The sequence below is a fragment of the Xiphophorus maculatus genome, chromosome 8, assembly GCF_002775205.1.
Source record: "Xiphophorus maculatus strain JP 163 A chromosome 8, X_maculatus-5.0-male, whole genome shotgun sequence".
NCBI classification, from domain to species: Eukaryota; Metazoa; Chordata; class Actinopteri; order Cyprinodontiformes; family Poeciliidae; genus Xiphophorus; species Xiphophorus maculatus.
In genome coordinates this window covers 6,826,291-6,850,897 of record NC_036450.1, presented here as the reverse complement: position 1 = coordinate 6,850,897, position 24,607 = coordinate 6,826,291, and the positions used below count along the sequence as shown (strand labels likewise).

General features: G+C 38.6%; 1 protein-coding gene across 2 annotated transcripts; it reads left to right on the top strand.

The window, feature by feature from the left end:
• Positions 1–2,083: 2,083 nt before the first annotated feature.
• On the top strand, positions 2,084–24,242 carry gsn (gelsolin). Of its 2 annotated transcripts, XM_023338352.1 has the most exons (17): positions 2,084–2,234; positions 9,499–9,699; positions 11,614–11,768; positions 13,133–13,294; positions 13,435–13,584; positions 13,662–13,751; positions 14,654–14,786; positions 14,859–15,163; positions 16,023–16,156; positions 16,986–17,076; positions 17,232–17,258; positions 19,514–19,684; positions 21,362–21,539; positions 22,017–22,138; positions 22,266–22,343; positions 22,430–22,490; positions 23,665–24,242. In XM_023338352.1, exons 2-17 carry the CDS (start codon positions 9,504–9,506, stop codon positions 23,832–23,834), a joined length of 2,223 nt encoding a protein of 740 aa, XP_023194120.1. In that variant the 5' UTR covers positions 2,084–2,234; positions 9,499–9,503; the 3' UTR covers positions 23,835–24,242. The 2 variants fall into 2 exon arrangements, with proteins under 2 accessions (XP_023194120.1, XP_005799741.1); XM_005799684.3 differs by lacking the exon at positions 17,232–17,258 and having other exon boundaries at positions 2,086–2,234.
• Positions 24,243–24,607: the final 365 nt, after the last annotated feature.

Genomic DNA, 24,607 nt, shown 5'->3' with positions numbered 1-24,607 from the left:
AACAAAAAAACACAAGTTGTCAGGGCAATGACGGTTCATATTTTGTTTCTGTGGATTTGGAGAAGACGTCTGGCTGTGTCCCTCTCGGAGTCCTGTGGGTCGTACTTTGGGATTATGGAGTACCAATCTTCTTCTGGTCCTTCTACAACCGGTGTCAGATCTTGGTCTGCATTGCTATCATTTCTGGTCAGAGTTGTATTTAGGTTGCCCTTTGTCACTGATTCAGTTCATAACCTCATTGGCAGACTTTCTACGTACAGCTAAAGTGTTGAGGGGGTCCATGTTGGAGGTATCAGGATCAGGTTGCTACTTTTTGCAGATGATGTTGTTCTCTTAGCTTCATCAGATTGTAATCTTCAGCTTTCATTGGAACAGCACCTCCAAATCCCAGACAGTTGTCTCTGGAAAAATGTATAGAGTGTCTTTTCTGGGTCAAGGACGAGGTCTTGTCCCTAGCAGAGGAGTTCAAGTATCTTTGGGTCTTCTTCATGAATGTCCGGCGATGTACTGGTGCGTCATGGTAAAGAAAGAGTTGAGCCAAGGCTATTGGTCTACTGGTCTATCTACGTTCCTGCTCTCATCTATGGTCATGGGTTTTGGGTAGAGAACGAAAGAACAAAATTGCGAATACAAGCCGAAATCAGGGTGTGTGAACTCTCCCTCAAAGACAGGGTGAGACTCTTGGCCACTGCCCAAAATTTGTCCAAACTGGGGTACAAACTGCATTTAGAGTCCAATAATCGCAATATACAAGTCACAACCAGCTGAAGAGGACGATAATACATCTACCTATCTTACATAACACAGACTAACTATCTATCAACATATTACTGCCTTTGGTGTGACTAAAATCCCTTTTGAATGTTTTTCTTCTTGCAGTATTTTCTGTGAGTCATGTGTGCTTTAGAGGATCCACTTCTCGGCTGGAGGTACCAACGCGCTCCGTAAATGTCTTATAGCACAAACACGCAGGCCTTGACTTGAGTGAGCAATAGCTCCGCCGCCCACATGGATACGTCAGACTCTGTTTCTCCTTGAAAGACTGAGCATGCCAAGTAAAGAGGACTAAAATACAGTGTTTGTACACCACTGCAAAAACAGCAATGATGAAAAAGGGGAGAAAGAAATGGCAACGATAAAAGAAAAGAAACAGAGCTGTAATCTGATGAAACTCTCTTTAGAAGTCTTATAGACATGTTTGTAATTCTAAAGTCTAAAAATCATTAAGAAGGTTTCATGGGAATACATTTAAAATGGTATTTTATTAATCTTACAGGCTACTGCCAGTCATATGCAGTTACATTTTTTCGCCACCAGAGGGCGACAAAGTTTTAAAGGGCTGTGATTTAAAATCCAGCCAGATTTCCAAAGAAATTTCTAGTCGTTTTCATCAGGCCTTATAAGGACATAACACGTTAAATTATATGTAAATATATTCAAATTAATTAAAGATGAAGTAGCTGTCAAGAACTTACTCAAAAGTATTTAGTAAAACTTTTGACTCAAGTACTGAGTAACTTATCAAATTATTAATAATTTATTATTTAAAAATTGCATCATCAAATGGACCAAAATATAAAGTTAAGTGGAAATTTTGTTATTTTAAAGATGAAAATGACAATAATTCATATAAGTAACAAAAAAATAACAAAATCAGGCAAAAGAAAAAGTTTCCAAATCAGTTTCTTTCCATAAAAAACTTCAGAAACTTTATCCAAACTGCAGGTGTGGTTCTGTTTATGGTACATCTTTGGTTAAAACATTTTTATTTTTTCATTCAGTGGGGAGACAATCCAGGAATTTTACTCAAATAAGAGCAGAAATACTTTGTAAAATCAAACAATTACTCAACTAAAAAATACAGCAATCCTAAAAGTTAAGTAAATGTAATTGAGTAAATGTAACGAGTTACTACCCAGCTCTGTTTAAAACCTATATATTTACGGGTAGCAGGGTAAAAATGAATAAAATAAGCGATTTTCAGTTTGTTTAGTTAATTAAAAATGGCGTTTGGTTGCCAGTTTGGTTCGGTTGCCGCTGTGGGATCAGGGAGGGGACTATTCGGGGTGTGTCCCGTCCCGGCAGCATAAACAGCGGCTCGGCGCTGTCTGCCACGCCGACTCGACGCCTCTCCGCCCCGGCTGCAGCTCGGAAGCGTTTCCCCATCGGCTCGCTCACACCCAGGCAGCACCGTCCATCCACCCATCCGTCCGTCCATCAGCCTCCACATTCAGGTAATCTGCGCGTTTCTGACCATCTCTTCACTGTTTAAACCACAAGAGGACAGATTACGGAATTATAATCTGGGTTTCACTGCAGCCTACTTATGGCCTCGGTTGGAATAACGGCCTGATGTCGCGGTGGATAAAGAATCGCGTTTGTTTAATCGGACTTTTTCTTTTGCAGAGGAGATTTAAAGACGGACTGAAAGTGTTTTTATTTGCCTTTGCGCGACGCAGCAGGCGCCATATATGGGACTGAAACTGCAGTTTAGATGTCTGTGGTTGCACACACACTCACTCACTCAGTTCAGTTCTTACAAAATGAGAAAAATGCAAAATATGGCAAGCAATTCTGTATTTATTCTGTATTCACTACTGCATCTGTACAGCTAGATATTTTCAAAGTACAAACAGTTGTTAAATACAAAAAGAAAGAAAAAAAAATACCAAATAGAAATGTGGCGCCCCCTTTTGGGTGACGCCCCTATTCAGTACCCACCCACTTTCTGCATCACTGGTCCTACTCATTAAGTTTAATTCAATTTTCTGTATTTATAGAGATGCAGTTGAAAACAGATGTTATTTTAGGTTCAGTCATTCAGAGTTTTCTGTGAAATGTGACTCCAATTTAGTACAATTGCCTGTTCACAGATTTGTTTTATAGAGCAAATCTAAGATATTCTAAAGCAAATGCAGTTTTGGCAACTGAAATAAGTTATAATACTGCTTGACATGCTGCTTACAAAGAAAACGCATCATTTGCAGTCTAATTTATTTAAAGGTTCGCTAGTTTTTATATTCAAAGTAAGCTAATAGACCTTAGTTCACTTATACAAGTGAACTCTCCACTTGTATAAGTGAACTATATAAGTGAACTATATAAGTGAACTGTAGAGCTCAAAATATTTACTTATTAATTAGTAAACCTTTTGCAAAATGTATGTTTTCCCTCAGAGATAAGAAGTAAAGTCAGTTGACTGATTGAAGCTAATATTGCATCATTGCAAACAATAACATGGTTAGCAAATGTTATTACAATGTTTAGGTCAACTGCACTTTTCTGCCTATTGATCTAATTTTCTCAGCTAAAAATAATAATTAGTTTACTAGTTTACCTCAAATGTACCTAAACTTTGAGGCTCAGATTCTCTGTAGTTTGCTAGCAACACAAGGTTTGTCCTTACAAATTGACTAGTAATGTTTATTATGACCTTCCAAGTTAACCAAAGCTACTAAAAGTGCAAAATTATAAAAAACTTAGAGTTCTTCATAAATGTCTTTTAACATGAGAATTTTTGCCTTCAATGCAATTACAAACCCCCAAAATGTTCACTAATTAACCAATATTAAGTATTTTTGCCTTCAGAAGAAACTAATAAAGAATAAAATGCAGTTTTGCATTAATATTATAATATTACAGCAACTAAAAGTTAAAAAAAGATGGCAGAATGACTCTTGGTCCTGTCATGAGACTTATTTGGTTTCTATGGAGACAAACTGTTTGGAGGAAGTTTGACCTCAACAGAAATGAGATTTCCCTGAACTAATGGGACGTTTTCTGTGCCAGTGCATGTTTTCTGTTGGGTTGGACTCTGGGGTGTGTCTCCTACTGCTGACATGCGCGACATTTCCTTTCAGCTGTTGGGTCCAGATGGCCTAATTTGGCATCCTGTCCTCAAACAGCTGAAGCATGCCTGATGGGCGATTCTCTGAATTCGGTGCATTTTGGCGTCTCAGGTTACTTAAAAATATACCACAAAAAATTGTGTTTTTGATCACTGCATCTACTGAAAGACTCTTTGAACCTCCAGGAAAATATGTCTCCCCATTTTATGCATGAAATCCCAAACAGTATTATGAATTTCTTTGTTACTTAGGTTGCTTTAAATTGTGTAACGGGACAATTTGATTCCTCTATGAATGTAACTCTACAACATAATAAACTAATTCTTCCAGTTCTTTTGAGATCACCTGTCCCTTGATTAAAATAACTAATTGTAAGTATATTTTATTTGATTCTGAATCATAATAATTAGACTGATAAGTAGAATATGGCAACTTGATGTAAAAGCACTTTTCATAAATCATGAACAAACACTTTAAAACAAACATTAAATCAGGTTTTTTAAATATTTTTGAATCATTCTTTAAACTTTGCATATAGCCCAAAAAATATTAGTTTAATATTTGCTGTTATTATTTAAAGAAATCATAATGTCTCACGTTACTGGGCTGAACCCAGTGTAACAGTTGACCAGCCTGTAACGGGTTGACCAGCCTGTAACGGGTTGACCAGCCTGTAACAGTTGACCAGCCTGTAACGGGTTGACCAGCCTGTAGCGGGTTGACCAGCCTGTAACGGGTTGACCAGCCTGTAACGGGTTGACCAGCCTGTAACGGGTTGACCAGCCTGTAACGGGTTGACCAGCCTGTAACAGTTGACCAGCCTGTAACGGGTTGACCAGCCTGTAGCGGGTTGACCAGCCTGTAACGGGTTGACCAGCCTGTAACGGGTTGACCAGCCTGTAACGGGTTGACCAGCCTGTAACGGGTTGACCAGCCTGTAACGGGTTGAACAGTCCAAAGTTCAGCCCTGTAACAAAACCACTGTTTTTCTAACGGGGTTGAAGATTTTCGCTAAAAGTTGCCATCAGCTAGGATATGGAGCAACATATGATAAAAACAAGAAATTAATATGTTTCAAAGAAAATTCTTTACTTTTTCCCAAACAACAATAAATATCATTTACGTACGTAACAGTGTTGAAAGGTTGAGCTTGACGATGACGATCTATGGATGAAAATAATCAAATATAGGCAAGAAACAATATTAACACTTAAATCTCTTTACAGTGTGAGCGGGAAGAGACTAAAGTGATGTCTGTCAGGTATTTTCAGGAGAAACTCTCAATTCTTTTACTACTTTATTTGGCACTTGAATCATCAGATATGTTTTAGTTTCATCTAATTTTAACCCTCTATGGCATGGCGTTGCCCTCAGGCAACAAACCACATAGCTGTACCTCACATTGCTCCTTTATTTTATTTTTTGGGGGGCATGATTTTTGACATATTTTTGTCCAAAAAATAGTTCTTTTATGAATATAGTTTTTGTTTGATTTGTATTTCATTTCTCATAATCAGTGTAGACAATCTTGGTGTTCTAGACCAATGTTACCCTGAGGCAACAAACCCAAATCTGGTTCCAGGAGGTGTCAGAGTCCGATTTTATGATTGACATGTAATTAGGGACCACCAAGCTCCCAAAGAATGCAGGAAAATATTTCTTCCCCACAAAAATAAAAAGTCATGCCATAGAGGGTTAATTTGAACTTAAAACCTTTTTGGGGTACCTTTTGTCGTTCCACTACTAAAATTGTAACTTATAGTCTGAAGTTTTGTCAAGAGGTACTTTTAGATGATGGGAGAGAAAGTGATTTGCATCACACCTTCCAGTTCTGTCCTGCTGTCACTTCCAGGGTGCTGAGGAAATTGGACTGAACTATTATTTATAAAAAGGAGGGATTGGTCTGCTGTTACAGTGTTGAACAAAACTGTTTATATTAGTAGAAATAACTTGTAGTTATTGGCTATTTTTTATTGGTTTTATAAAATATATCAAATATATTTGCATGTTACATTACCAAGACACATGGATATTACCATTTCTTTATTTTCTCAACAAAAAAAAGTGATTTGCATTATATAAAAATCTTTGAGATAAACCTGAGACACAAAATGCACCGAATTCAGAGAATGACCTTGATAATACAGTGAATAAACTACAATATAAGTTAAATTAAAACTTCCTGATGAGTGATTTAATTCAGTCACACCATCAGCCTGCAGAGGCAACTTATCAATGCTAATTAGCTAACAGTGTAAAAGGTTGGATTGGTAGAATCAGCGCCTGATAGTCTCTGGTTTTTTGTTTATTGTGGTTTTTGTAACATGAAGGAAATTTCTCTCATTGTCTCCACAAATATTTGAGATCCCTTATAAGGAGCTTCTAACTGCTTATTAATGCTCATAAACCGTACGACACTTTCTTAGTTAAGCTAGCTAATTAGCTAGCGCTAGCATAGCTTCCCCTGAAGCTAACGGCTATGGCAGCTTCAGGGGAAGCTCATTTTCATTTAAGGAAAAACGCCTCACTACTTCCAGCTGCCTTTTTAGGGAAAAAATAAACTTTTTAGTCATTTTTTAATGCCTGGTTAAGTTTATCTTGTGGTGTTGTCAGTTGTTGGTAAAAAATAACTCTTGTTATATCCCTTCATAACATAGAGGCTGTCAATAACAGATGTTAGGGAAGCAGCCAGGATGTTAACAAGTATGCACAGATCTTTATCTGATATATCAGAGATCCACAAAAGAATGAGGAAGAATGGCGTTCAGGGAGAAAATGAGTCATGAGAAGATCCCCTCCTCTCCGCTGGAGCAGGGCTTATTTTTATCAGGGTGGGGGATGGAAACCCTGGACGGGCTCTCCAGGCCTTCAAATCCACTTAATGCTATCTTTGGGTTCCCTTTCAGCAGCAGACAGATCACAAAGCACAATAAAAATGTAGTTTCTCTTCAAATGAATTCCCAGTTTGAGTTTCCAGTCAGACAACAGGGAGGGAGGCTGGTGGAAAGTGGGGGAGGGGATGAAGTATGTGAGGCCGGGTGGCACGGCAGGAAGGGCTGCTGGGTCGGACCGGGACACGTTTCAGTCTGCAGAGAGGCGCTGAGCGATAATCATATGACCCGGTCCGTTTGACAACAGCCTGTTTTTATTCCAAACATCTGCATGAGTCACTGGGCGAACGCACTGCAAAAACACAACGTGTTGCAAAGCATTTTAATGCAAATATCTTATTACACTTCAAATACAAGAAGACTAACTAAAAAGTAACTTTTCAGCAAGAAATATTCTACCAGTGTCACTAGTGCTTTTGCATGAATATTAAGAAATTATTTAGTTAAAACAAGCTCCTATATCTTGATTAAAAGTTACTTTTGTCTCATTCTAAGATATTTGCAGAGTTAAATCTGTTTGGTTCTTTTCCGAATTGAATTGGTATTAATTTAACTCTTCCAGTTATTTCAACAAGAGCTGGAGTAAATTTAACACTGGAAAAAGTTGTAACTGTGCAATCGCTTGTTGATTTAACTCTGCAAATTTTGCTGCGAAACCTACGGAAACATGTTCCTGGTGCTTTCAGTGGCATTTTTTGTGGAAATTCAAGGCAAATATTGCAGGAAAACAATTAAAAAGTGGCTAAAAAGCTGCACTTGTTATTATATATGTTGCAGACCTGTGATCTAGTATGACAGTAATTAGTCAAACTGCTGTCTCGCTTAGCATTAAAATGAGCTTTTTAAACATTTTTTCAGTTTTAGTTTCTGATAATATATCAGTTTGATTGTGAATAACAGGATGTGTTTTAGTTTTCAGCGTTTATTCTCCCAGCTCTGAGCTTCACAGTTACATAAGAGGAAGAGGAGAAACGGGGCGAACAAAAAGGGAAGCCGTTCTCGGTTCCCTCTGCCGGGTCTGGATCAGATTCCTGCCGTGTCTGTGGGCTCAAACTCCATTCCTGTGGAAAAACAAACTCTTTCAGTTCTTAAATACAAAAAAAAAATCGAGTTTAAAACAAGCTGGGAATTAAATTTTAAAGCTGTCAAGTTCTGGTTTACTACAGATGAATCATTTTCAGTATCTGTTGTGTTTTCTGTCCAAACTGCTGGAAGATATTTGAAGTATTTTGCTTTTTTTGCTGCAAATGTAAAACTGATGAAGTATTAGCTGAAGCTACATTCACATGAACCAGAACCGTAAAATTAGTTTGTTTTTCCTGCCTCTGAACTCAAAAACAAACTAAACTACTTTTGCGCTTCATCTACAATAAATGTATTTTCTTAATGAATACACTAAACATTAAACTCCAGCTGAGTTTATATTCTGTTTAATTTACTGGATTATAAAAGTTTATAGAAATGTAACTAAAAACAAAATGTTCAACTCGAGGCTGCAATCATGAGGAAGGAGAGAAAAAAAAGTCTAAATTATAAGAAAAAAGTTACAATTCTGAGAAAAAAAGTAAAAATTCTGAGAGAGAAATCACAGTTCTGAGATTTAACTGTCAGAATTTTTTTTCTTGTAATGTCCCTAATGGTCTTCCGTACGACCCGGTTCAGATAAACACTTACCTAATCTGTCCATGTGGCGCCGAGCGTCTTGGGGATAACGATGAAGTGTTTGCTATTTGTGAGCGCAGACGGTCAGGACGGCCATGTTTCTGTTTGTCTGGAAACATTTTGTCGGAGCTGGAGGAGCTAAAGACAGGAAGAAAACCTCTTAGTGGATGATATACAGCACAAGAAATCTGTGTTAGAATGGCCTAGTCAAAGTCCAGAACTAAATCTAATTAAGAATATGGGGCGAGACTTGAAGAGTGAGGCTCTCTCCGGTAAGACTTGCATCTGGATCTGCAGTGACAGTCGGTTCTACAAAGTAGAGACTGTAGCTGGTTACAAATGCAAGCCACACTTTTCAGATTTCAGAAGTTGCTAAGCAGCCAATGTCTGCGACCTTGTTGTGACAAAGTGACAAAATGTGACGGTTGGTGTGAAACGTTTTGGCTGAAAGTATGAAAGTGGCAATTAATACAAAGAACACTGTAAAAACACAAAACCTTAGCAAGTAATTTAGTTTAGTTTTTATGGCAAATATCTTAGAAACACTTTAAATAAGATAAAAACTAACTTACAAGTAATTGTAGCAAGATATAAAGGCTTGTTTTAAGCTAGTAATTACTTAACACTGACGAAAACTTCTTAGTCCTACTGCAGATTATTTAACTTGTAACCTGGAAAAAATGTCTTGTTATACGTAAAATAGTATAAAAATGGCGCTAGAACTTTTTCATCAATGTTACTAACTTAAAACAAGCTCTTACATCTTGCTGAAAAGTTACTTGTAAGTTAGTTTTGTCTTATTTCAAGCATTCTAAGATATGTGCCATAAAAACTAGACTAAATGACTTGGTAAGGTTTTGTGTTTTTACAGTGTTCAGCAGTAAATTACGTTTTTCTCTTCCTGCTTCAGCTTTCTGCACACGCAGCGTTTCGGTTGCCATCACCAGGATTTCCTCTTGGCGGTGAATCATCCTCCTGCTTGTTAATAACTACCCGGGGCCCTGATCTTTATCTGCGTAGCCATGGCGACGGCGCGGCACTCAAAGAGGGCGCGGCGGCCGCAGCCTGTGGCTCATACGTGGCGTTTCAATCTGCAGGCAGGATGGCAGCGCAGCACGCCGAGTTCCAGCGGGCCGGTCAGAACCCGGGTCTGCAGGTGTGGAGGGTGGAGAACTTCGACCTGGTGCCGGTTCCGGAGAACCTGTACGGCGGGTTCTACACCGGCGACGCCTACCTCATCCTCAACACCATCAAGCAGCGATCCGGGAACCTGCAGTACGACCTCCACTTCTGGCTGGGTGAGTGTGAGAGAAAAACAGAAACATCTCTGCATTTATGTTTAAAAGTCCAGATGTTCTCGGTTTTCCAGCTGCGACTCTGTTTGACTTGCAAAGCTTGATGATGATGATGATGATGATGATGATGATGGCGGCTCTGACTTTGCTCCTCTGGATTCTCAGGAAACCGTTTTGCTGCTTTGCATGTTTCTCTGAAATTCCTGAAAATGTTTCAGTCAGAAGCGAAAAACATTTTAATATCCGACAGTTTCTGCACAGAACGGCTCAGTAAACACGACGACGGATCAAATGTGAAATCACTGAATGAACAGCTTCGCTTTTTATTATCATCACACTGTAAAAACACACAAAAAAGTGTTTTTAACCAGTTTCTTGAGCAACTTTCTCACAATAAAACAAAACTAACTTACAATTAACTTTTCAGTAACACACAGGAGCTTGTTTACGTGAATAATTCATTCATATTGATTAAATAAGGAGATATTTCACTTAAAACAAGAAATTATTCACATTTTATAAGTGAAATAATCTGCCAAATTATTATTTTTATTTTTAATACTAGAAAAAAAATTAGTATTAATTTTTAGAGTATTAATCTGTAGCACATTTTAAAAATATTAAACAAATGTAATTTTTTAATCAATATTAAAAACTTATTTATGTAAAACAAGCTCCTATAACTTACTGTAAGTTAGTTTCCTCTTATATCTATTGTGCTAAGATATTTGCACTAAAATCTGCACAAAAATACTTGGTAAGATTTTGTGTTTTTGCAGTGCAGGAATTGGTGACACATTAAAAGTAAGATTATATTATAAAATAATAAAAACATAAAACTTCCAGTTCCCTTTTTCTACCTAGAAACATGCGAGCAGTAAAAAGAAATACATTTTATTGGTTTGCTTATTCCAGAAGCAGAATAGTTCATGAATTTGCATAACAAATGTTAGCTTAAGCATTTTTTTCTACTGTATTATCTTAAGCTTACAGTTTCATTATTTGAAGTTAGCTTATCTTTATTGGTTCCTTATTGGAACCGACTGTTGGTAGATGATTAAGAGAGCTGGGTTTGGGTGGTTTTATAGATTTACCTGCTTTTATTCAGACTTGGCAACAATTCTGTTTAAATATTTGTGCATTTTCTCTGGATCGTTGTAGTTTGACTTCAGGAACAATGTTATTTGCTGCTAATAAGCTGCATTTAACATGTTAACAATTTATTTATTTTGTTCAAGCAAAGTCCGCTTTTCAAGAAAATAACTTTTTGTTTTAGAGTTTGTGACCTAAAAGAATTTCTTTATCTTGAGATAAATGTGTTTTAAAAGTACTTATATGCTTAGAAAAGGAATAGAAAAATAAGATTATGATTGATTTATGTTTTAAGTTCACAATGCTGTTTGGTTTTTTAGTTTTTAAAAGCTACAACAACAACTGAGCACTCCCCACCAAATCAATGCAGGGGTTGCTGATGCTTGCTTTTAATACAGTTACTTTCAAATGACAATAAACTACTTGGTATTCTTCTGAATTGTTATTAAATTGTACTTGGTTATATGTTTCCAAAAAAAACAAACAAGAAAAAAAACCCCGATTTACCAGTAGAAGTTGTTTTTCTAAAGGGGCGGAAATTTGGTTCAAATTGAAATCAGATCCAAAATAACTGGAAATATGGTGCAAATATATGAAAATGAATTAAATATTTTAATATTTTATGACTTTTTTAAAATCATAATTTGTCAAAAAACATATACCAGGAGAAACTTAAAAGATTTGGAATGATTTAAATATACGGTTTCCAAAACTACAAAATGGCTTCTTCTTATATGAAAAAATGTAAAAATTTAAAGTATTTGTATCTTTTGGACTCAGAACAAACAATATTAATATGTAAATGTACTGTTTCTTGTGATGCAGGTGATTTCTGCAGCCAGGATGAGAGCGGCGCGGCGGCCATCTTTACTGTCCAAATGGACGACTTCCTCGGGGGGAAACCGATCCAGTACCGCGAGGTGCAGGGACACGAGTCCAAAACGTTTCTGGGCTACTTCAAATCTGGAATCAAGTACATGGTAGGACGTCAAACTGGGATTATATTATAATCCAGCCTGTTGTGGAAACATTTAACGTTTTAAAATGATAATAACTAAAAGAAGCTTGTTGCAGACTTGATTTATTAGCATAATTATTAGATTATTATTGTCATTTTACTATCATTATTTATTAATTTAACTGATTATTAGTTGTTATTTACAGTTGTCATTATTACCATTATTATTATTATTATAATTATGGCTCAGTAAATTTACTTGTCTTTGTATGAAAATCAGTTTGGAATCATTGTGTTTACTGTAATTTTCAAATTACAAAAATATTTTATTGATCCCAAAGTGAAATTATATGTTGTTGTAACTCATATTAATTTAAATTCCTAAAAGCAAATTATAATTTATTTCCATTGTATCTAATTAAATTAAATGAGTGCTTACGTCTTCCTACTCTTTTTCAAACAGAAAAGTAGTTGCATGGATCCTTTGCATCACAATTCTCTGCTTTAGGGCACAAAGCTGCTGGCTAACGATGACTAGCATGCCATGGTTTCAGCTGTTATGTTGTCAACATAACGTGCTAAATCTTAAATGTACGCCTGATATACGAAAGAAAAAAGCATTCAGTGCTTTGGTGAACTATGACAACTAGATAACTAGGCCAGAAAAATGTTTTAATTAAGAAAATAATAGAGAGAGAGAGAGTGAAGTAGTTGAATGATGCTAGCTTGACTATGAAGACCTGAACATGTAGATGTGATGTGGAATTTGGTGTTTCGGTTCAGTTAAAAAATAATAAAAAAGTCGACCTAAATACCAACTCTGACAGATCATCAGTATAGCAGGTGTTTAAATTAGCTAACCACTGCCGCTGTGTTAGCTTAGTTAATAGCAGCGGTAGCTAATCTATCACAACGATCACTTATCAATAATCGCAAAATAGACATAAAATCTAAAAACAACAACTGCAACGGACTTAATGTTCTGTTCTTTTTGTGAGAAATGTTTGAGGCTGTTTTGTTGTGTTGAATCCTGAAACATAAAGTGGCGTTGTTGTCGGTTGCTATGGCAACGAGTCTGCGTGTAGCGTAGCCGACACGGAGAGGGAGGGAAAAAGTTGTTTTGAGTTGTTCTTCAGCGGTTTTTCTGAAGTATTTTTCCCTTTGCTGTGTCGCACTGCACTGAACTAATAATATCTACACCAGGCTTCATTTTGTTAGAGTTTTCGTACCGCTGCAGTGGTAAAAGAATCGTCTTTTTGCCCTCCAACGTTGAGCACATGCACTAAACAAACAATAACATTCAAAGGTTCCATATGCACATGCTCTCTTCTTTTCTTCATGTTTAAAAACCGGTTTGAAATAAACAAATATAAATGTACCTTCCAGAAAGGAGGCGTGGCGTCTGGGTTCAAACACGTCGTGACCAATGAGGTGTCGGTGCAGCGGGTGCTCCAGGTCAAAGGTCGGCGTGTCGTCCGGGCAACGGAGGTGCCAGTCAGCTGGGACAGCTTCAACCAAGGCGACTGCTTCATCTTGGACCTGGGGGATGTGAGTCAGACGGAGAAGATCCTCATTAGTTATGGAACAAAACATCATGTGACCGTCACCAGAAACAAATAAACCAGCTGCTTCTGCTCATTTAATTAGAGAATCTCTGGGAACCAAACGCTCTTCCTTTCATCCCACAGGAGATCTACCAGTGGTGTGGCTCTCAGAGCAACCGCTTCGAGAAGCTCAAGGCTACGCAGGTCGCCAAGGGTATCCGTGACAACGAGCGCAGCGGCAGGGCCCGGGTGTACGTCTGCGACGAGGGAGCGGAGAGAGAGAAGATGACGGAGGTCCGACCAGTAAACCCACTGAAGCAAACGACCAAACAAACAGAGATGTTTACTGAAACCGCTGCCTGTGCTCACAGGTTTTGGGGCCCAAACCAGATTTGCCTCCTGGGGCTTCGGATGACATCACAGCTGATGCTTCAAACAGGAAGCGGGCGAAACTATACAAGGTCAGAGCGTGAATGTGTGAGCAGATGATAGATGGAAGCATAGAGAATCAAATCAAACCTGGACTTCATCTGATTACATTTTAAATGGTTCTCAGGATTAGCGGCTAGCGTCAACATTACAAACAGCTGAGTGTCACCTTCATAGAGAACAATAACGAAAAACCAAACTTCTCCTTTCTGAAAGTTTTACACTTGTTTGACTTCCTCTAGTTTATGTGTGTGAACGTAATAAAACACATTGTCTGGATTTAAAGTGTCCTATTAACTGCTTTACAAACATCCCACACTATTCCAACCATCCAATCGTTAGGTTCAGGTGTGTCAGCCATTTTACACTTTGTAAACATCACCACAAAACCAGGTGATTTGAATCTTATTATCGGTCACCTGAGAAACGATGAAAAACCAACCGCAGTGAAAAGTGGACATGTCAGGGGAAAACTTTGTTAAACCGGCTTAAACAAAGCTATAGCCACAACAGGAAGTTAGCAGTTAGCCCAAATGTTTCACAACCAAAGCAGCAAAGCTTGCTGCTACAGGAAGTTAGCATTAGTGCTGCTGCAGAACGAGCTGCTACAGGAAGTTAGCATTAGTGCTGCTGCAGAACGAGCCGCTACAGGAAGTTACCATTAGTGCTGCTGCAGAACGAGCCGCTACAGGAAGTTAGCATTATTGACATCAACATCAAAATAATGTTGTCCACTTAAACTTAGCTTTAGCGCTACAGCTCAGTTTACTGCAACAGGAAGCTGTAATCCCAACCAATCCAATCCCAACTCTCCAGATTCTCCTCAGTCCGGGTTGGTGTGGACTTGCGGACAGATCCGTCCTCGTTCTGGTTGGTTTTTTACATCGTACTGGTTGGTACTGGGACATGACTCTTCCTGTTTCACATGTTCCAGGTTTCCAATGCCAGCGGCGGCATGACCGTTACTCTGGTGGCGGCGGAGAACCCGTTTGCTCAGAGCGCCCTGGAGTCCGGCGACTGCTTCATCCTGGACCACGGCTCCGACGGCAAGATCTTCGTCTGGAAAGGTCAGCATAAACTTCGTCACAGAACGCACTTCTCCAAGCGGTGGAAGCTGAACTCAGTGATTCTTTCTCCAGGGAAAGACGCCAACATGGACGAACGTAAAGCTGCGCTGAAGGCAGCCGACGAGTTCATCAAGAAGATGGGCTACCCCAAACACACGGAGGTCCAGATCCTGCCAGAGTCGGGCGAGACGCCGCTCTTCAAGCAGTTCTTCAAGAACTGGCGCGACAAAGACCAGACGGAGGGTCTGGGCGTCGCCTACATCGCCAACAGCATCGCCAAGATCGAGAAGGTGGAGTTCGACGCCGCCAGCCTGCACGAGTCGTCGGCCATGGCGGCGCAGCACGGCATGGTGGACGACGGCAGCGGAGAGAAGCAGGTGAGATGGGATTGGTTAATGAGCATGCAGCAGCTCTCAGTTAGCTACAGAGCCCCCTACTGGACGTGGGGGGGATTTTTTTTCTTCTGCATTGAATCGCAAAAGTACGATGGAGTATTAGAGCCATACTGTGAAAAATTTAAATATAAACCAAAAGGGTAAAGTCAGAATATTATGACAATATTTACTTTTACAACAATAAACTTGTTTGAGAATAAAGTCGTACAAGACTAAAGTTAAAATAATATGAGAATAACATCAAAATGACAAGAATGTCATAATATTATGAGAATAACCAAATAAGAATAAAGTTGAAATAAAGTCATAATATTACCAGAATATTCTTAATTCTATCACAATAGAGCTGTTCGAAATTAAAGTCATAAAATTATGAGAATAAAGTTAAAATACGACCATAAAATGAAATAATTTGAGAATAAAGTCATGTTACTAGAATAAAGATAAAATATGATGTTAAAGTCATACAAGCATTTAATAATACGAGGATAAAATCTAAGTAATACAAGAAAAAAGTATTGATATTATAACTTTATTCTCAGAATTTCATTTATTTTTTCTTGGCCCTAATGTTTCGTCGTACTTTTGCAATTTAACACCAAAGAAAAAAAATCCCCCCCATATCCACTAGGGGGCTCCATAATTCTCTCTACTAACTTCATGAGTTAACAGTAACTCAGAAATATTGGCAGATGTAAAAGCATTACAGTAACAGATGACACTCATTAATCTGCAGTATTAAATCTATTGATCTTATTATCGTGAGTTTAGCTGAATATTTCAGGTGGAAATATTTCAGATATTTGAGACAAAGACTGATTTATTTAATCAACCATGTCAGATCTGGCGTATTGAGGGATCCGATAAGGCGGCGGTGGATCCGTCCACGTATGGACAGTTCTTCGGAGGAGACAGTTACATCATCCTGTACAACTACCGTCATGGCGGACGGCAGGGACACATCATCTACATGTGGTGAGAGGACGGCACACTGCGGCACTTTTCCTTCGTCTAACGCGTCTGCTTCAACGTAGTTTATTGAGCCTCAGTGGTCGTCCATATTGGCTTTGATTTTAAATCTTAGGGTTTGTGTTTATCCCTGTTTCTACCATATTTTTTCCTTCCACAAAACTTTTATTAGTATTATTACACACAGTAGTGAAAACATGAAGCCTGTGGAACAAAAACACAAAACCTTACCAAGTATTTTGGTTAAGTTTCTAATACGAATATTTTAGTGCATGTTATATTTCACATGTTGATATAAAGGTAAACAAGTATTTGGTTTGTTAAAAGTGTAAATAAAATATTTCCACACTGTAAAAATCTTACCAATAATGAGACAAAATTAACTTGCAAGTAATTTTTTTAGCAAAATGCAGGAGCTTGTTTTAAGCAAAAATATTTCTTAATATTGATGAAAAAGTTCTAGTTCCACTTGTAGGTTATTTAATTTACAACCAGACATTTTGCCCATCTTATAAGTGAAATAATCTGCCAGTGGAACTAGAACTTTTTATTAATATTAAGAAATTATTTACTTAAAACAAACTGCTATATCTTCTTGAAAACTTATCTGTAAGTAAGTTTTGTCTTATTTCAAAGAATACTTGGACTAAAAACTAGACCAAAAATATATTATTTTGCTTTTGCAGTGAATTGTTTTATAATTTTCTACCACAGATTTTCCTTCCACTAAACTTTAAATGAATACAGCCCTCTGATGCTTTGTGGTTTTTCACCATCTGATTGAAAACGTCCTCATAACTTTTCTGTTTCCAATATATTTGCTTTTGTTTTTCAGGCAGGGGTCGGACTCCAGTCAGGATGAAATCGGCGCCTGTGCGATCCTCGGCTCCCAGCTGGACGACGAGCTCGGCGGCGGTCCTGTCCAGGTGCGACTCGTTGTTGTCATGGCAACCTCCTCTTTTCTCACGCCCATGAACTCTCAGCTCCGTTTCCTCCTGACCTTTCCATCCTTTCGTTCCCCGTTATGTTTTGTTTTCTCCTGCTGCTTCTTTGCTCATTGGTTTCTGCCCCGCCTCCTCAGGTTGTCGGTGCTCCCATAACCACCCAGGTATTTCCCTCCCCGCCTGCTTCTCATCCACTGATGCTCAACTAACCGTCTGACCTTTACTTGTGATCTGACTTCGCATGGAAAACATTCTGTGTTTCTGTTGCTGCAAGAAAACAATCCATTCATGCAGAATCATACAGCGACGGCGTACTGGGGCCCTTGTGGACCAAAAGTAAAAGAGTTAAACTTTTGAAACAATTAGACAATTTTCTGAGACTAATCTCAAAATTTCTGAGATTTTTGGCAGTAATTTACTCCTCCCCTTTTTATCTACAACTGCCTTTATACGCCGTTGTAGAAAAATGCCCTTCTGCCACATCATCATCTCCAAATGAACCCCTCTGCAATGCTCAAAATCGTTTTAATTGAAATAAATCATATTGCAAGATGTAAGTTTGTGCACCTACAGTCATTTTGAAAAGAAATTACATCCTTCTTCTGTTCTATCGAGATCTAAATTTGTTTTAAAATTGAACCTGAAGTGAGCAAGAAAAATTAATTTTGCACGTCTCCAGTCATTCAACGACTTTAATGTTTATAAAATCACAAGAGAAATCAGTTTAAAAACTAAGTACACCCCTGCTGCTTCCTTAATATGGGAAATGGTAACTAAAGCATCTTTAGGTCTTAGCCATGAAAGTAGAGATATTTGTCCGTAACGAACAGACCCTGAATGGAGAAAATTACTCACAGCTCATCATGTAGGCACGGTGGTGGCGGTGTGGAGATGTGGGCACGTTGGGGTCACTGAGTCGACCTTGAACTCTTCTGTGCAGAGCAATGTGAAAGTCTGGACCTCAGTCTGATTAAATTGCTGTGGTAGGAGTCACTGTGCAGAAACAGTGAAGAACACTGGAAGGAAGGAGGAGACAGAAAATAACTGAGTTATTTCTGCTGAAGAGTGTACTTACTTTCTCACTCAATCAGCTGTTTGTTTTTATACAGGGTGTACTTTCTTTTTAAACCACATAAATAGTAAACATTCTACAGACTTTTACATGAACTAGACCGTTTTCTGCTTTCCTCTCCTACCTGTTCGGTTCGTTCCCTGCTGACTTCGGTGATTTATCCAACAGGAAGTTACATCACCAGCCGTTACAAAGCTTTACGGATATTTGGTCAAACTTCGCAGCAGACGTGATGAACGTGTGAAACGTCATGTTTCACACGTTCATCACGTCTGCTGATCTGATCCGAAGCTCGTCTGTAAATATTTATCTCTCCTGGCTCTGCTCTGTTCAGGATTAGCATGATCTGGATTGTTGACCGACAGCGTCACGTCACAGCTAAAAATAAAGATGGCGGACATGACGAGAATTCTCTGCTGCCATCTGGTGTTTATAATAAAAACTGCAGCATACAACTATTTATTACAAAATGTATTTTAAATGTTCAGCTCTTATCATTTTTATGATTTTCAGCTCATAGGTAATTAAAAAAATAAATGGAACCTTAAAAAAAATCTAAACAAGGATTTGAACATAAAACTGTGGCATCCTGGCTTGCAGATTGATAGAGAAGGTCAGAAAAAAAACAATTCCTAAATGAGCTGTCCACACTGAAAGGATGTTGAGTGGAAGGAGTTCTCAATAAAACACTCTACAAGAAGGCTGAGTCACTAAATAAGCTGGCTGATCACCAATATGTATACATGGAGTCATGAAAAGTTTAGTGGAAGGAAAAACTCTTTAAAAAAGCTTGAGATGAATGCTTGGATAGAGTTGGCTTTACTAGAAATTAGGTTTTTGTGGCTTACCCTCCATATGGATGTTGTCGATGGCTGTCCAGTCAGAAGTTGCAGATTTTTTAAAAACTGTTTTCCTTCCACTAAACTTTACATCAATATGCTTGCACTATGATTAACAGCCAGCTTCTTTAGTGATGACCCTTGAGTTTTAGCCTGCTTGTGGATCATTTTAATGACAACTCCGAGTGTTTAAGCCATAGTTGTAGCTTGCCTACATATACTTTTTCCTTCCACTAAACTTTCCATCAAAATGTTTGCACATGGATTAACAGTGATTGAGTCTCAACCTGCTTGTAGAGAGTTTTAATGACTCACATTTCCACTCATATGTTTGCACTCAGCAGTGATGGTGTAGACTATAACATGATTGTATTAATTGATCGTTTTGATGACGTTGATATTGATCAGCGTCTGATGAGTCGCTGTGGAGCGTTTGATGTGGATAACTCACGGCTCTGAGCCCCGAGCGTCCCGCCTGGGCCGGCTAACGCTGCTATCTGTGTGCCAGGTGAGGGTGGTCCAGGGCAAGGAGCCGGCCCACCTCATGAGCCTGTTCGGCGGCCAGCCCATGGTGGTCTACAGGGGGGGGACGTCCAGGGACGGGGGCCAGTCGGCTCCGGCAGAGACCAGGCTCTTCCAGGTGCGCTCCAACTCTGCGGGGCACACCAGAGCCGTGGAGGTGAGTGGTGATCATCACATCATTCTGTCTGCTTCTTGTTCATCTATTTGGAGTCGATTTATCCCGTGAAGAGGCCCGGCGCCAGCCTTAACAAGTGTTGCCTGCTTAGCCGGAGCGGAGCTGATTCCTCTGCGCCTCAGAGCAGATTAAACGCCACGCAGCGCCGCAGTAAGAGGTCTGCTCCGTTATTAACAGACACACTGTAGTTTATTTTCAGGCGCCGTCCGGCTGGCACCATAAACCTTCTAGATCTGTATTAATCCGCTGCTGAAAATAGTCCCCGAACACCATTTGCTCTTGTTTGACTACGAATTGATGCGCTGCAAAAAAACCCTGAAAGTATTTTTTGTCTAGTTTCTACTGCAAATATCTAATTGGAATAAGGAAAAACTAACTTACAAGTAACTTTTTAACAACATATAATTCCTTAATGTTGATTAAAAACTCAGTTTCACTGGAAGATTATTTCACTTTTCATACGGTAAAAATTTCTTGTTATAATTTAAATAATCTGCCAGTCGAACTAGAAGTTTTAATTCAATATTAAGGAACCCCGGTGGGAGGATCTGGGTATTTTAACTCCTACACTTTTCATCGGTTTGCTCTAATAACTGCATTTCTGTGCCGTTGTTTTAGTACCATCTATCTAATTCTGCAGTGAAACTGATGCGAACGCATATATTTATGTAGGCAAACAATGATAAAACAGTTTGCGGTGCGATTTTATCTCAGGTATGCGTCCGACTCGTTCCACCTCTTATTACACTTTAAATAAGACAAAACTAACTTACAAGTAATTTTTCAGCAATAAATAGGAGCTTGATTTAAGTCAATAGTTACTTAATATTAATAAAAAAGTTCTAATTCCACAGTCAGATTACTTCAATTATATCTAGTACTTATTCATTGATATTAAGGATTTACTGATTTAAAGCAGACCTGTTATGCAAAATTCACATTTTTAATTCTTCCCTTTGGGTTTCTACTGCTTCTAAAAACAGCTTATACATTTAAAGAAAATTCACTCTCCTGGTTATTGTTTCATGTTTTTTGGTGTCTGGAAAATGAACCCTAATGAAGTTTCAAAAACTTCCTGATTGTTAAGTCACAACCTAGGGAAGTCAGCCGTTACCTAGCAACCCAAGAAGAGTTACACCCGTCACCTAGCAACCCAATCTGAGCTCCAGCAAGTTTGGTCAGCTAGTTTTAACCACTGTATGTGCTGTACAATGGCTGCTGGAAAAGACAAGTGTTTTGCTGTTGACTTACCATACAGAAACCTGCATTCTTGTTGTTACGCAGGAGGCTCCACTTCTGCTTTTCAATTACACAGTTGTATAATTACATATTTGTTTGCAGTCATTTTTACATGTGAGTGTAAACGTTGAGAACAGCAGCAGATTATTTGGATTCAAAGATGAACTCAAAATAAGCAGAACTAATTAGACTAAAGTCTGATTATCTAAGAATTATTTGTGCAAAAATGTAATGAAGACTTTTTGTGTAGCCCGTAGGCATGTCCTAACCTGTTCAAGGAATCAGAATAGGTCACCGTTAAAACAAGCACCTACATTTTCCTGAAAAGCTACTTGTTAGTTTTGCATTAGAAACTAAAACAAAAATAGATTTTGTGTTTTCTTTAGCCCGTTAGCCTTCAGCCTCTCTGTGTTCCTGCAGCTCGACGCCGTGGCCACCAACCTGAACTCCAACGACGCTTTCCTTCTTGTGAGCCCCGACGGCGCCTCCCTGTGGATGGGAGTGGGCGCCAGCGACACCGAGAAGCAGGGAGCTCAGCAGCTGTGTGGCATCCTGGGAGTGTCGGCGTCCGACGAGCTTTCAGAGGGAGGAGAAACTGGTGAGCGCACTGTAAAAACACAAAACCTTACCAAGAAATCGCCATCTAGTCTCTAGTGCAAATATCTTAGTGAAATAAGACTAAACTAACTTAGAAGTTAGTTTTCAGCAAGATATAGGGGCTTGTTTTAAGTAAATCATTCCTTAATATTGACTAAATGTGGACAGATTATTTCACTTATGCCAGAAATAATTCCAATTTTATAGGTGACATAATCTACCAATGGAACTAGAACTTTTTAAATCAATATTAAGGAATTATTCGCTTAAATCAAGATCCCGTTTCATACTGAAAAGTTACTTGTAAGTTAGTTTTGTCTTACTTCAGATGAACTAAAGATATTTGTACTATAAAGTAGATCAAAAATACTTGGTAAGACATCGTGTTTTTGCAGTGTAAGGCAGTCAATTAGCTACAGTAAACCTGGTTTACTGGAAGACAAATGGTTCTTAAAGGGACGATGTGTTGCTTTTCCAGATCAGTTCTGGGCCGCTCTGGGCGGGAAGGCGGAGTACCGCACCTCCCCTAGACTCAAGGACAAGATGGACGCTCACCCGCCGCGACTCTTCGCCTGCTCCAATAAAACCGGGAACTTCATCGTAAGTTCTTCCAAAAAAAAAAAGTAAAACTCCTGACAATGTCCAGAGAAAAAAAACTAATTAAGACGGGATTTTAGCTTTGGTTCACCCAAAATGTTTACCCAACAACAACTGTTCTCCCTCACAGATCGAGGAGGTTCCCGGGGAGATGACCCAGGATGACCTCGCCACTGATGATGTCATGATCCTTGACACCTGGGAGCAGGTAAACATCCCAACTTCCTGTCTGCTGTCAGTTCTGTGCTAACAAAGATGCTAATATAACCTGAAACCAAACCTTTTTCACTTCAGGTGTTTGTTTGGATCGGGAATGAAGCTCAGGAGGAAGAAAAAACTGAAGCCATGGCGTCTGGTGAGAATAAACAGAATCAATATTCACACCTTACAAACAGAAACTAAAGAGTTCACTGTAAAAACACAAAATCTTGCCAACTATCTTTAGTCTAGACTGTAACCTATCAGCAAAAACATGAGCTTGTTTTACGTCAATAATTCCTTAATATTGGTTTTAAAAAGTTCTGGTTCCATTGGTAGAATATTCCATTGGCACGGTTACCTAGCAACCCCAGCCACGCCCAGCCCGTCACCTAGCAACCAAGTACTAGTTCCACTGGCAGATTAATTCACATATAACAAGACATTTTTCCCAATGTTATAAATGAACTAGAATTTTTCATCAATATTAAGGAATTATTGACTTAAAACAAGCTACTATATCTTGCTGAAAAGTTACTTGTAACTCGTAGCTAAAGTTTTGTCTAATTTCAAGTACTGATGTTCTAGAACAGTGGTGTCCAAACCTTTTGTCAAAATTGGCTAATTTAAACTACTGGTGGGTCACAAAATTAGTTAAATCAAATTAATTTTTAGTTTTACCTGCTCAAAAATAAGATTTAAAAAAAAAAAATCTGTATATCATTAATGACTTAAAACCACAAAAAGGGATTCAAACTGTTGCCTTAATAAAAGAAAAACCATTTAAACTTTTTTCAAAAAGGGCTGAACACCAGACTTCCATTTTATGTTGGGCTATCACCGGTGTTGAACTCGCGGTCCGGGGGCCAAATCTGGCCCGCTGTAGCTTTATATGTGGCCCTCTTGACTCCAAATTACATCAATAAGTCCCTCCAGTTTTTCACTAATCTGCCAAATTCACACAAAATCAAATTTTTTTCTGATTTTTACTGCAATTTTTTTCTCAAAATTGCCCAAAGAAATGGACAGCTGCCTCAGCCTCAAGTTATAGCCCATGATCCATGTGGCGTTTATTAAAAAGCCACATTTTACACAAATATTGTAAAAAATCTTTACAAATATTCCTAAATTAGCACCACACAATCTGTCATTTTGACTGAAAAGATGTTTAATATTATTTAATTCCAATTAACACTTACTGAAGGCTGATATTTTACCAGTTTAATTGGTTTTATCAATACATTCTGGCTGAACCGGCCCTTTAAGAGCATTCAGCCTATCAATTACGATCCTGATGAAAACAGTAAAGATGGCTTCCTGTGCTCCCTCAGCGGTGCGCTACATCGAGACCGACCCGGCCAACAGAGACGCCCGGACCCCCATCGTCAAGATCAAGCAGGGCTTCGAGCCGCCCACGTTCACCGGCTGGTTCCTGGGCTGGGACCACGACTACTGGACCAGCGACCCGCTGGAGCGGGCCATGGCAGAACTGGCTCTGTGAGCGAATCACCGCCATCGTCACTCTTCCTCTTCAAACATTATGCAACAAACGCCAAGAACGGCTTTGTTTTTTAGCTTCCAGCTCACTTTGTTTTAGTCTCTTAGTTTGTTCTCCTGTCCTTAGTGCCACATCAGTGCCTTTCGTTTGTATTAGAACCAACAGGAGACATTTTGTTTTGCACTTTTAAACTTTTATCGTAGACTGTTCTAATTTTATATTGAATCAGCAACTCAGAAGGAAAACAAGCGATGCCTTAATCTCATTTAGTTTATCGTTTTAAAAGGTACAGCACCTGTTTGCTGATTTCTTTCAGTTCTGTATTTATTTTTTAATTATTGTCAGAAACCAAACTACTTTAAAATAAAAAAATGCAGCTGCTTCTGTTTCAAATAAACCAAATTCAACACATTTCTGTGGGTTGAGTCTTTATTTAAAGTCCTCATAAATATTAAATATTGAAATTAAAAATCACAACAAACAAGCTGGTGAAAGAATAAGATGCATAAACCTCGAACACAGGCTCAGATCTGGTGTTGTGTAAGGAGTTTTTGGCAAAAACTTTAAATGCATGTTTTTTGTTTTTTCAAAACTAAACATGTAAAAATACAACAGCAGAAAAAAAATGTAGAAATTTCTGAGTTTCAAAACTCAAAAACTTTCAATTTTTGAAGCTCAGATCATTCCTGAAAGTCAAAAATCTTCTAGTAAATTTCCTGTAAATAGGATTTTTTTGATTCAATAATTTCCTTGTTTTGTCTCAAATATTTTTAGGA